The following is a 17,003-nucleotide window of genomic DNA, read 5'->3' on the forward strand; positions in this document are numbered from 1 at the left end:
AGAGAATCAGAGTGAGTCAGACTGAATCAGAGAGAATCAGAAAGAATCAGAATAAGACAGAGTGAATGAGAGAAAATGCGAGAGAATAAGAATAAATCAGAGTGAATCAAAGTGAATCAAAATCAGAAAGAATCAGAGTCAAATAGAGAATTAGAGAGAATCAGAGTGATTCAAAGTGAATCAGAGAGAATCAGAGTTTGTCAGAGACTCAGAATAGTCTCCTGTGTATTTGACTCACTTGTAAAAGCACCACATGACCTCCTGCCCGTGAGCAACTGTGAGTTTGTGCTATGTGATGATGATGAAATGTGTGAGCTGCTCAGTTCAGGGAACTGGAAGACGAGTTTAGGTGAAGAAGAAGAGGTGCAAGGGGTGGGGTTTGGTTCACTGCTCCTGTGCTGAACGTCAGAGCAGATTTCCTCTGGAGAAGAAGGCTGGGACTGAGAGGAGGGAGAATGAGTCTGATATCCGCTAGACGGACTGTCAGGACTCAAGCTGGAAGAAGCGTATAAGATCACTCCTGCTCCTAAACACACACACACACACACACACACACACACAGTTAATAAAACATGTTAATGCTAATCTATGCTAATGTAGCAGTTTAGCCTCCCACTGACTCTGTGAGTCTGTTTGATCTGTTAATATGGACAAAAAAATGACACCTAAAAGTTACGGAGGTTTTGTTTACACATTAAAACACAACCTGTACCTGGATGTTGTAAACATATGCATTGAAATGACGAGTGTAAACATGTTAGTGTTCAGAAAGTTATACGACCAACATGTCCTGGAACAAAGGAAGTCAACGACGAATAAGAAAGAAACAGATCCGTAAGAGACAGACGAAAAAAAGAAAGAACTAAAAGATTAATAACTAAAAGGGTGAAAATGTCATTATCATTATTTTATTTTACTCCCTATATTTGGTTGTTCGTCATGTAACTAGCCTGTTTTAATGTAGAAATAAAAGTGTGGGAAATAAAATTTTAAAAAGGGAAAGAAATAAAATGACAATGTATATTTATTTATTTATTTATTTATTTATTTATTTGTTTATCTAATTTTATTTTGTATTTATTATTTCAAATATTTATTTTTCCTATTTGACTGTTTGTCCTACTTTCTATTGTGTGTGTGTGTGTGTGTGTGTGTGTGTGTGTGTGTGTGTGTGTGTGTGTGTGTGTGTGTGTGTGTTATAGTTCACGGCTCCAGAGGAATGTTCCTCTGTTCTTAGAAATCAGAGTGGGCGTGGCCTGTGCGGAAACAGTCTACCGGGCTCACGTGTCTTTCCGGCCCACTAACCCCTTCTCCCGCCTCCCTTCGCGGGTCACGTGTACTACGCCCATCTTCCGACCATCTGATCTGTTTGTCACGTGGGCTTAAATGGAGGAAGTCGTGGGTGTCGTCCACGGTGACGTCACGCGCAAACACGAGAGGTAAAAAAAAAAACTCATTTTCATTTAAATTACCAATAAAACTGTTATAGCTGCGTGTGAGAGAGAAAACACTCTTATTGTTTAATTCAATATACTGTCAAGAAAGTAGTCCAAAAAATCCCAGGTTTTAAAATAGATTCTTTCTTAAATGACACACACACATATATATATATACACACACACACACACACATATACATATACACACATACACACACACATACATACACACACATGCACACACACTCTCTCACACACACACACACACATACATACACACACACACACAGACACACACACACACACACACACATATACACATATACATATACATATACACACATACACACACACATACATACACACACATGCACACACACACACACACACACACACACACACACACACACACATATACATATACACACACACACACACACACACACATATACATATACACACACACACACACAGACACACACACACACACACATATACACATATACATATACATATACACACATACACACACATACATACACACACACGCACACATGCACACACACTCTCTCACACACACACACACATACACGCACACCCACACTCTCTCACACACATACACACACACAGACACACACACACATATACACACACTCTCTCACACACACACACACACATACACACACTCTCTCACACACACATATACACACACAGACACACACACATACACACGCACACACACACATACATACATATAAAAGGTTTTATGGACATTTCTGATTTGTATATACTTTGGAATGTGTGCAATGAAAAACACACAGAAAAAGACACCCCATGCTGGAGGTGTTTCATCAGGTGAGTGATGTGAGTGTCAGCTGAATAAAAGCTGTTTGTTTTTATAAACACGTGAGTGTAAGGAACGTGTGGAACATCTGAGGAATGTGGAGATATATATATAGACATATAGCTAGATTCTACACAAATATGAGCAAACAAGTTCTAGCTAAAAAGCTAAAAATGTATCTAAAAAGCTGCATTAGGTTTATGGTTTATGTATCACACATAGCTGGGAAAGTTTTCTGTGAAAATAATGTAATGCTAACAATCAGACAAACATGCTAGTCAGCATGACAGTAACTGGCTAAAAACCTGGCAAGCTAGGAAGCTAACTAGCAAATATTCAGAGCTATCTAGCTCAACACCACAACAGCTACTAAACTTGCAAGTAATTAGCAAAAAAAAAACAAAAAACTAAATACTATGAAGTGTTTTAGCTTTTGTGAGGCTGCTGTAGTTACTGCTACTTTCTAAAGAAACCGGTGTTTATTAAGTAATAAACTGTAAAGGCAGCAACAAAAGAGACGATAAAATGCAAACATGAGCAAAAACATGACACTTTTCATATGTGATATGCTATCAAGTGCTATGTCAAGTACAATAATAATATTAATAATAATAAGAATAGATCAATAAAATAAAGGACTGGTTGCTGGAACATCTGATCTCTGGTTAATCTTCACCTTATCATTTCCTCGAATTTGAATTCAAATGTAAAGTAAAGTACATTTCTGTGAATGATTGATGCTGCGCCTGGTTCAAGGTCGTTTATTTTTTACATGAGAACAAAAAAATCTTTCACTGTACAGGATTTTATCGCCCACACAGCTACATATTAACTCAGTCAGTTAATGTACGGAGCGATGGAGATAATCATCTGAACAATAACGCTAGTGAAAGAGAACCAGTCGTGATCCATTAACTCTGTGACCCAGTGACCGCTGGCTGAATCACTCTGATACTTCAAAATAAATCTAGTGCCAAGTATGGTGGGTCAAAAAGGGACAAAAACCAGCTTCTTTATTTCTGAAATGTCTGATACAGTTGTGTATTATTTGTGTATCATTGGGACTTATCAGACCTGTGTTCAGGATTTAGTATGAAACTTTAATTAACATTAATGAAGAAACATTTATTAATACACAAAATGTAAAAGACCACAGGCTTTAAACCATAAATAAAAACATCAATTTCTCTGCTGTGAAACGTAACATGATGTGATATTGAGACTGTCAGACTTTAGTGTTTCACTGATACATCAGTGTGAGTGTATGTGCGAGTGTAGGTGTGAGTGTTGGTGTGAGTGTTGGTGTGAGTGTACTGTGGGTGTGAGTGTTGGTGTGAGTGTGGGTGTGAGTGTAGGTGTGAGTGTTGGTGTGAGTGTACTGTGGGTGTGAGTGTTGGTGTGAGTGTGGGTGTGAGTGTTGGTGTGAGTGTGGGTGTGAGTGTAGGTGTGAGTGTTGGTGTGAGTGTACTGTGGGTGTGAGTGTTGGTGTGAGTGTGGGTGTGAGTGTTGGTGTGAGTGTTGGTGTGAGTGTAGGTGTGAGTGTTGGTGTGAGTGTACTGTGGGTGTGAGTGTTGGTGTGAGTGTTGGTGTGAGTGTTGGTGTGAGTGTACTGTAGGTGTGAGGGTTGGTGTGAGTGTACTGTAGGTGTGAGTGTTGGTGTGAGTGTTGGTGTGAGTGTACTGTGGGTGTGAGTGTTGGTGTGAGTGTACTGTGGGTGTGAGTGTTGGTGTGAGTGTTGGTGTGAGTGTACTGTGGGTGTGAGTGTTGGTGTGAGTGTACTGTGGGTGTGAGTGTAGGTGTGAGTGTTGGTGTGAGTATACTGTGGGTGTGAGTGTTGGTGTGAGTGTGGGTGTGAGTGTTGGTGTGAGTGTACTGTAGGTGTGAGGGTTGGTGTGAGTGTACTGTAGGTGTGAGGGTTGGTGTGAGTGTACTGTAGGTGTGAGTGTTGGTGTGAGTGTTGGTGTGAGTGTACTGTAGGTGTGAGTGTTGGTGTGAGTGTTGGTGTGAGTGTACTGTAGGTGTGAGTGTTGGTGTGAGTGTTGGTGTGAAGGTTGTTGAGAAGGTTGGAAATTCTGCCGTGTTTTTAATTTTAATTTCATAAAATAAAGTCAGCGGTTGTGTGCTGTAATACAGTGAGATGTTTGTGCTGTAATACAGTGAGATGTTCCTGCTGTAATACAGTGAGATGTTCCTGCTGTAATACAGTGAGATGTTTGTGCTGTAATACAGTGAGATGTTCCTGCTGTAATACAGTGAGATGTTTGTGCTGTAATACAGTGAGATGTTTGTGCTGTAATACAGTGAGATGTTCCTGCTGTAATACAGTGAGATGTTTGTGCTGTAATACAGTGAGATGTTTGTGCTGTAATACAGTGAGATGTTTGTGCTGTAATACAGTGAGATGTTCCTGCTGTAATACAGTGAGATGTTTGTGCTGTAATACAGTGAGATGTTCCTGCTGTAATACAGTGAGATGTTCCTGCTGTAATACAGTGAGATGTTTGTGCTGTAATACAGTGAGATGTTCCTGCTGTAATACAGTGAGATGTTTGTGCTGTAATACAGTGAGATGTTTGTGCTGTAATACAGTGAGATGTTCCTGCTGTAATACAGTGAGATGTTTGTGCTGTAATACAGTGAGATGTTTGTGCTGTAATACAGTGAGATGTTCCTGCTGTAATACAGTGAGATGTTTGTGCTGTAATACAGTGAGATGTTCCTGCTGTAATACAGTGAGATGTTTGTGCTGTAATACAGTGAGATGTTTGTGCTGTAATACAGTGAGATGTTCCTGCTGTAATACAGTGAGATGTTTGTGCTGTAATACAGTGAGATGTTTGTGCTGTAATACAGTGAGATGTTTGTGCTGTAATACAGTGAGATGTTCCTGCTGTAATACAGTGAGATGTTTGTGCTGTAATACAGTGAGATGTTCCTGCTGTAATACAGTGAGATGTTTGTGCTGTAATACAGTGAGATGTTTGTGCTGTAATACAGTGAGATGTTTGTGCTGTAATACAGTGAGATGTTCCTGCTGTAATACAGTGAGATGTTTGTGCTGTAATACAGTGAGATGTTTGTGCTGTAATACAGTGAGATGTTTGTGCTGTAATACAGTGAGATGTTCCTGCTGTAATACAGTGAGATGTTTGTGCTGTAATACAGTGAGATGTTTGTGCTGTAATACAGTGAGATGTTCCTGCTGTAATACAGTGAGATGTTTGTGCTGTAATACAGTGAGATGTTTGTGCTGTAATACAGTGAGATGTTCCTGCTGTAATACAGTGAGATGTTTGTGCTGTAATACAGTGAGATGTTCCTGCTGTAATACAGTGAGATGTTCCTGCTGTAATACAGTGAGATGTTCCTGCTGTAATACAGTGAGATGTTTGTGCTGTAATACAGTGAGATGTTCCTGCTGTAATACAGTGAGATGTTCCTGCTGTAATACAGTGAGATGTTTGTGCTGTAATACAGTGAGATGTTTGTGCTGTAATACAGTGAGATGTTCCTGCTGTAATACAGTGAGATGTTTGTGCTGTAATACAGTGAGATGTTTGTGCTGTAATACAGTGAGATGTTTGTGCTGTAATACAGTGAGATGTTTGTGCTGTAATACAGTGAGATGTTTGTGCTGTAATACAGTGAGATGTTCCTGCTGTAATACAGTGAGATGTTCCTGCTGTAATACAGTGAGATGTTTGTGCTGTAATACAGTGAGATGTTTGTGCTGTAATACAGTGAGATGTTTGTGCTGTAATACAGTGAGATGTTCCTGCTGTAATACAGTGAGATGTTTGTGCTGTAATACAGTGAGATGTTCCTGCTGTAATACAGTGAGATGTTCCTGCTGTAATACAGTGAGATGTTTGTGCTGTAATACAGTGAGATGTTCCTGCTGTAATACAGTGAGATGTTTGTGCTGTAATACAGTGAGATGTTTGTGCTGTAATACAGTGAGATGTTTGTGCTGTAATACAGTGAGATGTTCCTGCTGTAATACAGTGAGATGTTTGTGCTGTAATACAGTGAGATGTTCCTGCTGTAATACAGTGAGATGTTTGTGCTGTAATACAGTGAGATGTTCCTGCTGTAATACAGTGAGATGTTTGTGCTGTAATACAGTGAGATGTTTGTGCTGTAATACAGTGAGATGTTCCTGCTGTAATACAGTGAGATGTTTGTGCTGTAATACAGTGAGATGTTTGTGCTGTAATACAGTGAGATGTTTGTGCTGTAATACAGTGAGATGTTCCTGCTGTAATACAGTGAGATGTTTGTGCTGTAATACAGTGAGATGTTTGCTCTGTAATACAGTGAGATGTTCCTGCTGTAATACAGTGAGATGTTTGTGCTGTAATACAGTGAGATGTTTGTGCTGTAATACAGTGAGATGTTCCTGCTGTAATACAGTGAGATGTTTGTGCTGTAATACAGTGAGATGTTCCTGCTGTAATACAGTGAGATGTTCCTGCTGTAATACAGTGAGATGTTCCTGCTGTAATACAGTGAGATGTTTGTGCTGTAATACAGTGAGATGTTCCTGCTGTAATACAGTGAGATGTTCCTGCTGTAATACAGTGAGATGTTTGTGCTGTAATACAGTGAGATGTTTGTGCTGTAATACAGTGAGATGTTCCTGCTGTAATACAGTGAGATGTTTGTGCTGTAATACAGTGAGATGTTCCTGCTGTAATACAGTGAGATGTTTGTGCTGTAATACAGTGAGATGTTCCTGCTGTAATACAGTGAGATGTTTGTTCTGTAATACAGTGAGATGTTTGTGCTGTAATACAGTGAGATGTTTGTGCTGTAATACAGTGAGATGTTTGTGCTGTAATACAGTGAGATGTTTGTGCTGTAATACAGTGAGATGTTTGTGCTGTAATACAGTGAGATGTTCCTGCTGTAATACAGTGAGATGTTCCTGCTGTAATACAGTGAGATGTTTGTGCTGTAATACAGTGAGATGTTCCTGCTGTAATACAGTGAGATGTTCCTGCTGTAATACAGTGAGATGTTTGTGCTGTAATACAGTGAGATGTTTGTTCTGTAATACAGTGAGATGTTCCTGCTGTAATACAGTGAGATGTTTGTGCTGTAATACAGTGAGATGTTTGTGCTGTAATACAGTGAGATGTTCCTGCTGTAATACAGTGAGATGTTCCTGCTGTAATACAGTGAGATGTTTGTGCTGTAATACAGTGAGATGTTACTGCTGTAATACAGTGAGATGTTTGTGCTGTAATACAGTGAGATGTTTGTGCTGTAATACAGTGAGATGTTCCTGCTGTAATACAGTGAGATGTTTGTGCTGTAATACAGTGAGATGTTCCTGCTGTAATACAGTGAGATGTTTGTGCTGTAATACAGTGAGATGTTCCTGCTGTAATACAGTGAGATGTTCCTGCTGTAATACAGTGAGATGTTTGTGCTGTAATACAGTGAGATGTTCCTGCTGTAATACAGTGAGATGTTTGTGCTGTAATACAGTGAGATGTTTGTGCTGTAATACAGTGAGATGTTCCTGCTGTAATACAGTGAGATGTTCCTGCTGTAATACAGTGAGATGTTTGTGCTGTAATACAGTGAGATGTTTGTGCTGTAATACAGTGAGATGTTTGTGCTGTAATACAGTGAGATGTTCCTGCTGTAATACAGTGAGATGTTTGTGCTGTAATACAGTGAGATGTTTGTGCTGTAATACAGTGAGATGTTCCTGCTGTAATACAGTGAGATGTTTGTGCTGTAATACAGTGAGATGTTCCTGCTGTAATACAGTGAGATGTTTGTGCTGTAATACAGTGAGATGTTTGTGCTGTAATACAGTGAGATGTTCCTGCTGTAATGCAGTGAGATGTTTGTGCTGTAATACAGTGAGATGTTTGTGCTGTAATACAGTGAGATGTTCCTGCTGTAATACAGTGAGATGTTCCTGCTGTAATACAGTGAGATGTTTGTGCTGTAATACAGTGAGATGTTCCTGCTGTAATACAGTGAGATGTTTGTGCTGTAATACAGTGAGATGTTTGTGCTGTAATACAGTGAGATGTTCCTGCTGTAATACAGTGAGATGTTCCTGCTGTAATACAGTGAGATGTTTGTGCTGTAATACAGTGAGATGTTCCTGCTGTAATACAGTGAGATGTTTGTGCTGTAATACAGTGAGATGTTCCTGCTGTAATACAGTGAGATGTTTGTGCTGTAATACAGTGAGATGTTTGTGCTGTAATACAGTGAGATGTTCCTGCTGTAATACAGTGAGATGTTCCTGCTGTAATACAGTGAGATGTTTGTGCTGTAATACAGTGAGATGTTCCTGCTGTAATACAGTGAGATGTATAATCTGACAGAGCACTAATCTGCTACTCATCTGTAACTAACAACACCAGCAGGGGAAGTTTATTTTTAGCTCCTTTTTGTCCCTTTCTGCCTTCCACACACAGGCTGCATTAATAATAGAAAGGAAGGTGGAGGAGTCGCTCAAGGGAATCACACGTGGCACGTGGCTGCTGGAGCTCGTCCACGTGAGTCTCAGAGCGAGCTGTGTTACCATGAGAAAACAAGCCGAGGTTATAAACAGCGAGGTGTGGACTGTGTATGATATTAATACGCCTTGGTGGAGACGAGACAGCCTTTTTTGAAAAAGAAATTCCATTCAGTATAAAATGCTCTTCATTTTACTGCATACAATTAAATCACACGTCACATCATCATGCAGCTTTATGACCTATTTATGACTGTTTTTTAAAGAACCTGTATGTTTTTAACTTAAGCATAAACCTTAATAAATAAATAAATAAATTATTGAAGATTCTGAGCTACAGAAACGACTGATTCTGATGAAATCATGTTCTGTCACATGATTAGAATGAGGTGAACAAAGAAAGGAAGATATTCAGGACGGTTATCAACACTTCCATAATGGGGGTTAATTAGAGGATAATTACATGTGCTGTGGTTACAAGATACCTGTATGTGTTAATGCAACACCCTGTGTGTGGATCTGTAGGTGTGTGGATCTTAATCAGTTATGAGCTCTCTCACACACACATACACACACACTGTGTCACATTAACACCTAACCTCAATGTACATGTTTTATATAGATGTTAATTCAACACTACACATGATTTTCCTGCTGAAAAAAAAAAACAATCATCATTATCTTTAGAAGATTCCATCGGTTTTCCATCACAACATGAACGGTCCTAATACCGACCATGGGCTGAATCCAGCTGTGTTAATGACTTCTAATCCAGTTCAGTGTGTTGCTCACCTTACAGTTCACCAGGATTTTACTACTGAAATATTAAAAATAACCAAAACTCTTGATTGTTCAGATGTGTGGCTGAATTAAGAATGAGGCAATTGTTAGAAACAATATAATTTGCACGATTTCCTTCAGTGTTATTCTTTTAATATTTCATAATATTGGATAAACTAATACTTTATATAAATAACCCAGAAACGCCAGATGTAGCTCAAGCTGAGTCCAAAATACTGACAGAACCATCAGAAATTCCAGAATCAAAGCTGATCATCACAATAATTTTAGTTTCTATGTGACAGGATACCAGCGAGCTTCAGGTCTTAGGGTTAAAGCTCCAATCATCTGGGAATGGACCTTACAGCATTCTGAGTAAAATCCCAAACCTCCACAGATCCTCCATCAAACTTTATCACTGAAATTTACATTTAAACCTCATTTAAAAAATGACATTTAAACCTTCACCTTCTAAGGGAAGAAACTTGTGATTATTATTTTACATGTGTATTAAACATGTGTTTTATATCTGCAGGAACATTGCGTCGCTTCAGGATTATACTCATTAATAACGGGGTGAGTATAATGCAGATGTTACAGGGGTGAGTATAATGCAGATGTTACAGGGGTGAGTATAATGCAGCTGTTACAGGGGTGAGTATAATGCAGCTGTAATGGGGTGAGTATAATGCAGATGTTACAGGGGTGAGTATAATGCAGATGTTACAGCGGTGAGTATAATGCAGATGTTACAGGGGTGAGTATAATGCAGCTGTAACGGGGTGAGTATAATGCAGATGTTACAGGGGTGAGTATAATGCAGATGTTACAGCGGTGAGTATAATGCAGATGTTACAGGGGTGAGTATAATGCAGCTGTAACGGGGTGAGTATAATGCAGATGTTACAGGGATGAGTATAATGCAGATGTTACAGGGGTGAGTATAATGCAGATGTTACAGGGGTGAGTATAATGCAGCTGTAACAGGGGTGAGTATAATGCAGATGTTACAGGGGTGAGTATAATGCAGATGTTACAGGGGTGAGTATAATGCAGATGTTACAGGGATGAGTATAATGCAGATGTTACAGGGGTGAGTATAATGCAGATGTTACAGGGGTGAGTATAATGCAGATGTTACAGGGGTGAGTATAATGCAGATGTTACAGGGGTGAGTATAATGCAGATGTTACAGCGGTGAGTATAATGCAGATGTTACAGGGGTGAGTATAATGCAGCTGTAACGGGGTGAGTATAATGCAGATGTTACAGGGGTGAGTATAATGCAGATGTTACAGGGGTGAGTATAATGCAGATGTTACAGGGATGAGTATAATGCAGATGTTACAGGGGTGAGTATAATGCAGATGTTACAGGGATGAGTATAATGCAGATGTTACAGGGATGAGTATAATGCAGATGTTACAGGGGTGAGTATAATGCAGATGTTACAGGGGTGAGTATAATGCAGATGTTACAGGGGTGAGTATAATGCAGATGTTACAGGGGTGAGTATAATGCAGATGTTACAGGGGTGAGTATAATGCAGATGTTACAGGGGTGAGTATAATGCAGATGTTACAGGGTGAGTATAATGCAGCTGTTACAGGGGTGAGTATAATGCAGATGTTACAGGGGTGAGTATAATGCAGCTGTTACAGGGGTGAGTATAATGCAGCTGTAACGGGGTGAGTATAATGCAGATGTTACAGCGGTGAGTATAATGCAGATGTTACAGGGGTGAGTATAATGCAGATGTTACAGGGGTGAGTATAATGCAGATGTTACAGGGTGAGTATAATGCAGCTGTTACAGGGGTGAGTATAATGCAGCTGTAACGGGGTGAGTATAATGCAGCTGTTACAGGGGTGAGTATAATGCAGATGTTACAGGGGTGAGTATAATGCAGATGTTACAGGGGTGAGTATAATGCAGATGTTACAGGGGTGAGTATAATGCAGCTGTATTGTTGCACTGTTGTCTTACTTTACAGCAATAAACCAAAAAGTAAACAATATTTACAACAAACTGCACAGAAATAACGAAGACTGCAGCTAATAATGCGGATCTGCTAGAAGACACAAGGATCATCATCATCATCATCATCATCATCACTCACCTGAGCTGTTCTCCATCGTGTGTTGAGCTGCAGTGTGTTAGTGGATGTGAGTTGACTTTGCCTGCACACATCCAGGTGCGCTCATGACGCACAGTTCGGTTTCAGGGCGAATCCACGCGCACTGAGGAATTACACCGATCCGGGATTAAAGAATAGCACAAAACCTGAGCGATAGTGGGTCGGAAAAATAATAACAGTTATGGATAAAAACGCGGTGTGTGTGTGTGTGTGTGTGTGTGTGTGTGTGTGTGTGTGTGTGTGAAACGTCGCGTCCCGGTTTGTTCTCCTCACCAGTGTGTGTGATGTACAGTAGCCAATTTCTCTCTTCCAAGAATCGCAATTACTGGAAAATCCAAGTGTGCAGTTTACAACTACACTGAACACACACTCTCGCTCTCTGAACACACACACACTGCCATATCTACATCATAAAACACACACACGTTTATCAGGGTTCTCCCTTCCTCGAGTCCACTCGAATGTTTGTTTCGCTCTCACTGTGTGTGTGTGTGTGTGTGTGTGTGCTAATGATTTCATACACACACCTTCCATTTCAGAGCCTTGTGTGTGTGTGTGTGTGTGTGTGTGTGTCTCACGTTTCCATTGGCCCCGCTACATGTGAGCACTGCCCTACTGACACACATTTCATGCAAGTATATGATAATTATATGCAAATATATACCGGAACACACCCACTGAGCTTTGTCTGAACGAAACCACGCCCACCACAAAGTCATGCTCTAGTGGCAGAAAGTGGAAGTGCAGGATGTGTATTAAAAAACAATGAAATATAAAAGAATCGGTCATTTAAATGAACACCGAATTGTTTTTTAATCAAAGTCAAATTTGCACATTTTTGTTTCCAATTCTCTATTTATTTTACACTTTTTATTTATTTTACAATATTTTTTTTACACTTTTATTACTTAAAAAATATCAGCAGTTTGATAATAGAGTTCAGATCTTTTCTTTAGCTGCCACCTAGTGGTCATTGTTTGTAAACACATCATCAGAACTTAATCCAGATATTACAGATATTTTTATTTTGTGTTCTTTTTCTTTCTTTTTTCATTTTCATCTTCATTTTTCAAGCTTTCACGCAATTGCACTTTACAATCTCAATTTAAACAAACAAAAATACCTAAAATAAATAAATCAAGTGACCAATATATCAACATCTGGTTTAGGAATTTGGGATAAAATGACATTTCTATAACTGACTTTGGCCACAAGGAGGTAGTCTGTCTCTCTCTCTCTCTCTCTCTCTCTCTCTCTCTCTCTCTCTCTCTCTCTCTCTCTCTCTCTCTGCCTCTGCGCATGCGTGGCAGAAGAGTGAGTGGCGCGTGTGAGAGCGGTTGGAGTTGCCCATTTTTTTCGCCACTAAGTGCAATTTGTTCCGTTTAAACATCTCGGATAGATCATAATTATTTGTGTGAGTGTGTGTAAGAGTGGAAATAACTGTGAATTGTGTGTGTGTGTGTGTGTGTGTGTGTGTGTGTGTGTGGGTGTATTAGCGGTTAGTGATGTAGTGGGGAATATTATGAATGCTGTTGAAAAGGTTAGAAAGCTGACTCAGAAAGGCATCGTGATTAACAACGAGCGTAAATAAGTTTCTGTCTAATGTCCCTCCTTTCATAACTGATGAAGCTCTCGGTAAAGAGTTGACTCTGTACGGGCGAATGGTCTCCCCATTAAGAGAATCCCCCTTGGATGTAAATCTTCACTGGTCAGTCACCTGCTGTCTTTTAGAAAAGTGGCTTTCATGATTCTTAAAGAAGGTGTTGAAGAACTAAATGCTTTAGAAATTCAGGATTTAGGGGTTTGATTATAATATATACATTTCTTCTGATGCTGATAATATTAAATGTTTTAAATGTGGTAAAACTGGGCATCTTGTTCAGGCTTGTCCTGAGAGACAGAGTGTCCCCGGTGTATCTGAGTGACCGGGGCAGGATGCAGCTCTGCCTGATGTGGTCGTCCCTTCTGCGGCTACAGTTCGGCAGGCTGCTGAAGGCCCCGGAGCTGCTGCTGCACCAGAAGCAATGGTGAGTGAGCCCCAAGCCCAGCCTGCAGCTCAGAAGCCCACTGTAGCTGAAGTAACACTGGAGAAACCCCTCTCAGATGAACCGGCCACGTTGAAGCCATGCTCGGCCGAACCAGACCGGGAGAAGCTATGTCTGGCCGAACTGGACAGAGAAAGGCCATTCTCAAACGAGAAAAGCCCAGTGGCTTCTGGTGCAGTGCTAGAGCTGCCTGCGCTGGCAGAGGGAGGCACAGAGGTGCAGAGCAACCATCTGGAAACACCGGCCACTACACCAGTGCAGGGGGACGGGGGAGACGTGGAGATGGTGGATGAGCCCACGTTTAAAGTACCAACAAAAAGGAAAAAGAAAGGTAAGGGACAAGGAAAGAATCAGGCAAAAAAGATACAAAGGCAGAACAAAGAGAATCAGATAGTGATGACTGTGTGTCAGACTCTGTCTTAAACATTGATTCCCAGGAGGAACAGTTAAATGTTGTCTACAGCACTGAGGACTTCTTCTTCTTCTTTCGGCTTTTCCCTTCAGGGGTCGCCACAGCGAATCATCTCTCTCCACCTAACCCTATCTTCTGCATCCTCAACACTTGCACCCACTAGCTTCAAATCCTCATTAATTACATCCATATACCTCCTCTTTGGCCTTCCTCTTTGCCTCCTGCCTGGCAGCTCCATGTCCAACATTCTCCTACCAATATACTCACTCTCCCTCCTCTGAACATGTCCAAACCATCTTAATCTGTCCTCCCTAACTTTGTCCCCCAAACGTCCAACATGGGCTGTCCCTCTGATGTACTCGTTCCTATCCTGTCCAATCTTGTCACTCCCAAAGAGAACCTCAACATCTTCAGTTCGGCTACCTCAAGCTCTGACTCCTGTCTCTTCTTCAGTGACACTGTCTCTAAACCATACAGCACGGCCGGTCTCACCACTGTCCTGTACACCTTCCCCTTGATTCTTGCTGATATTTTCCTATCACACAGAACTCCTGACACCTTTCTCCACCCACTCCAACCTGCCTGCACTCGCTTCTTTACTTCTTTCCCACTCTCTCCATTACTCTGGACTGTTGACCCCAAGTACTTAAACTCCTGTACCTTCTTCACCTCTTCACCCTGTAACCTTACTGTTATACTTCCCTCCCTTTCATTCACACACATGTACTCAGTCTTACTACGACTGACTTTCATTCCTCTTCTCTCCAGCGCAAACCTCCACCTCTCCAGGTTTTCCTCCACCTGCTCCCTGCTCTCACTACAGATCACAATGTCATCTGCAAACATCATCGTCCAAGGAGACTCCTGTCTGACCTCCTCTGACAACTGGTCCATCACTATAGCAAACAGGAAGGGGCTCAGAGCCGATCCCTGATGCAGTCCCACCTCCACTGTGAACTCCTCTGTCTGACCTACAGCACACCTCACCACTGTCCTGCTCCTCTCATACATGTCCTGCACCACTCTGACATACTTCTCTGCTACTCCTGACTTCCTCATACAGTACCACAGCTCTTCTCTTGGCACCCTGTCATACGCTTTCTCTAAGTCTACAAACACACAGTGCAACTCCCTCTGACCATCCCTATACTTCTCCATCAACATTCTCAGAGCAAAAATTGCATCTGTTGTGCTCTTTCTCGGCATGAAGCCATACTGCTGCTCACAAATTTCCACCACCTTCCTTAACCTAGCTTCCACTACTCTTTCCCACAACTTCATTGTATGGCTCATCAACTTTATCCCCCTATAGTTGCTGCAACTCTGCACGTCACCCTTATTCTTAAAGATCGGCACTAACACACTCCTTCTCCATTCCTCAGGCATCCTCTCACTTTCTAAAACCCTGTTGAACAAACTAGTTAAAAATTCCACTGCTGCCTCTCCTAGACACTTCCAGACCTCTACCGGGATGTCATCAGGACCAACTGCCTTTCCACTTTTCATCCTCTTCAAAGCCTTCCTGACTTCATCCTTTCTAATCTTATCTACTTCCTGTTCCACAGAGTTCACCCCTTCTACTCTTTTTTCCCTCTGATTTTCCTCATTCATCAGCTCCTCAAAGTATTCCTTCCATCTCCTCTGTACACTCTCCTCACTTGTGAGCACCCTTCCATCTCTATCCTTAATAATTCTAACTTGCTGCACATCCTTCCCATCTCGATCCCTCTGTCTAGCTAACCTGTACAAGTCCTTCTCTCCTTCTCTAGTGTCTAACCTAGTGTACAACTCGTCATATGCCTTCTGCTTGGCCTTAGACACCTCCCTCTTCACTCTGCGCTGTAACTCCTTGTTTTCCTGTCTATTCTCTTCAGTCCTGTCCATATCCCACTTCTTCTTGGCTAATCTCTTCCTCTGGATACTATCCTGAACTTCCTCATTCCACCACCAAGTCTCCTTATCTTCTTTCCTCCTTCCAGATGACACACCCAGCACCTTTCTCCCTGTCTCCCTGATCACTTCTGCTGTAGTTTCCCAGTCACCTGGCAGCACTACCTGACCACCCAGAGCCTGCCTCAACTTCTGTCTAAATTCCTCACAACATTCCTCCTTTTTCAGCTTCCACCACTTAGTTTTCTTCTCTATCTTTGACCTCTTCCTCTTACAGACCATCAGAGTCATCCTACACACCACCATCCTATGCTGTCTGGCTACACTCTCTCCCACTACCACTTTACAGTCACTAATCTCTTTCAGATTGCCTCTTCTACAAAGGATGTAGTCTACCTGTGTTCTCCTACCTCCACTCTTGTAAGTCACTCTATGTTCCTCCCTCTTCTGAAAATAAGTGTTAACCACAGCCATGTCCATCCTCTTAGCAAAGTCTACTACCATCTGTCCTTCAAGGTCCTTTCCTTAACTCCAAACTTGCCCATCACCTCCTCATCACCTGTGTTCCCCTCACCAACATGTCCATTAAAATCCGCTCCTATCACCACTCTCTCACCCGTGGGAATACTCTCAATCACCTCATCGAATTCACACCAGAATCTCTCTTTCTCCTCTAACTCACAACCTACCTGCGGGGCATAACCACTAACAACATTCAACATCACCCCTTCAATCTCTAACTTCAGACTCATCACCCTGTCTGACACTCTCTTCACCTCCAGAACATTCCTCACAAACTCCTCCTTCAGGACCACACCTACCCCATTTCTCTTACTATCCACACCATAATAAAACAGCTTGAATCCTGCTCCTATACTACGAGCCTTGCTACCCTTCCACTTGGTCTCCTGTACACACAGTATGTCCACCTTCCTTCTCTCCATCATATCAGCCAGCTCTCTACCTTTCC

General features: G+C 41.4%; 1 protein-coding gene across 2 annotated transcripts in view; it reads right to left on the minus strand.

Moving 5' to 3' along the window:
• The window catches only part of LOC132837844 (nuclear receptor subfamily 1 group D member 2-like), a 19,004-nt gene extending 6,813 nt beyond the window's left edge, over window positions 1–12,191 (minus strand). Inside the window, exons 1-3 of one of the 2 annotated variants that reach the window (XM_060857749.1) lie at window positions 11,960–12,191; window positions 11,669–11,789; window positions 239–526 (exon numbers count right to left, since the gene is read on the minus strand). In XM_060857749.1, coding sequence (XP_060713732.1) covers window positions 239–526; window positions 11,669–11,684 — 304 coding nt within the window. In that variant the 5' untranslated portion in view covers window positions 11,685–11,789; window positions 11,960–12,191. Of the gene's footprint in view, window positions 1–238; window positions 527–11,668; window positions 11,833–11,959 lie in introns of both variants that reach the window. The other variant, XM_060857750.1, reaches the window with a different exon arrangement.
• Between the last annotated feature and the right edge of the window lie 4,812 nt (window positions 12,192–17,003).

The sequence above is a fragment of the Tachysurus vachellii genome, chromosome 22 (assembly GCF_030014155.1).
Source record: "Tachysurus vachellii isolate PV-2020 chromosome 22, HZAU_Pvac_v1, whole genome shotgun sequence".
Classification (NCBI taxonomy): Eukaryota; Metazoa; Chordata; class Actinopteri; order Siluriformes; family Bagridae; genus Tachysurus; species Tachysurus vachellii.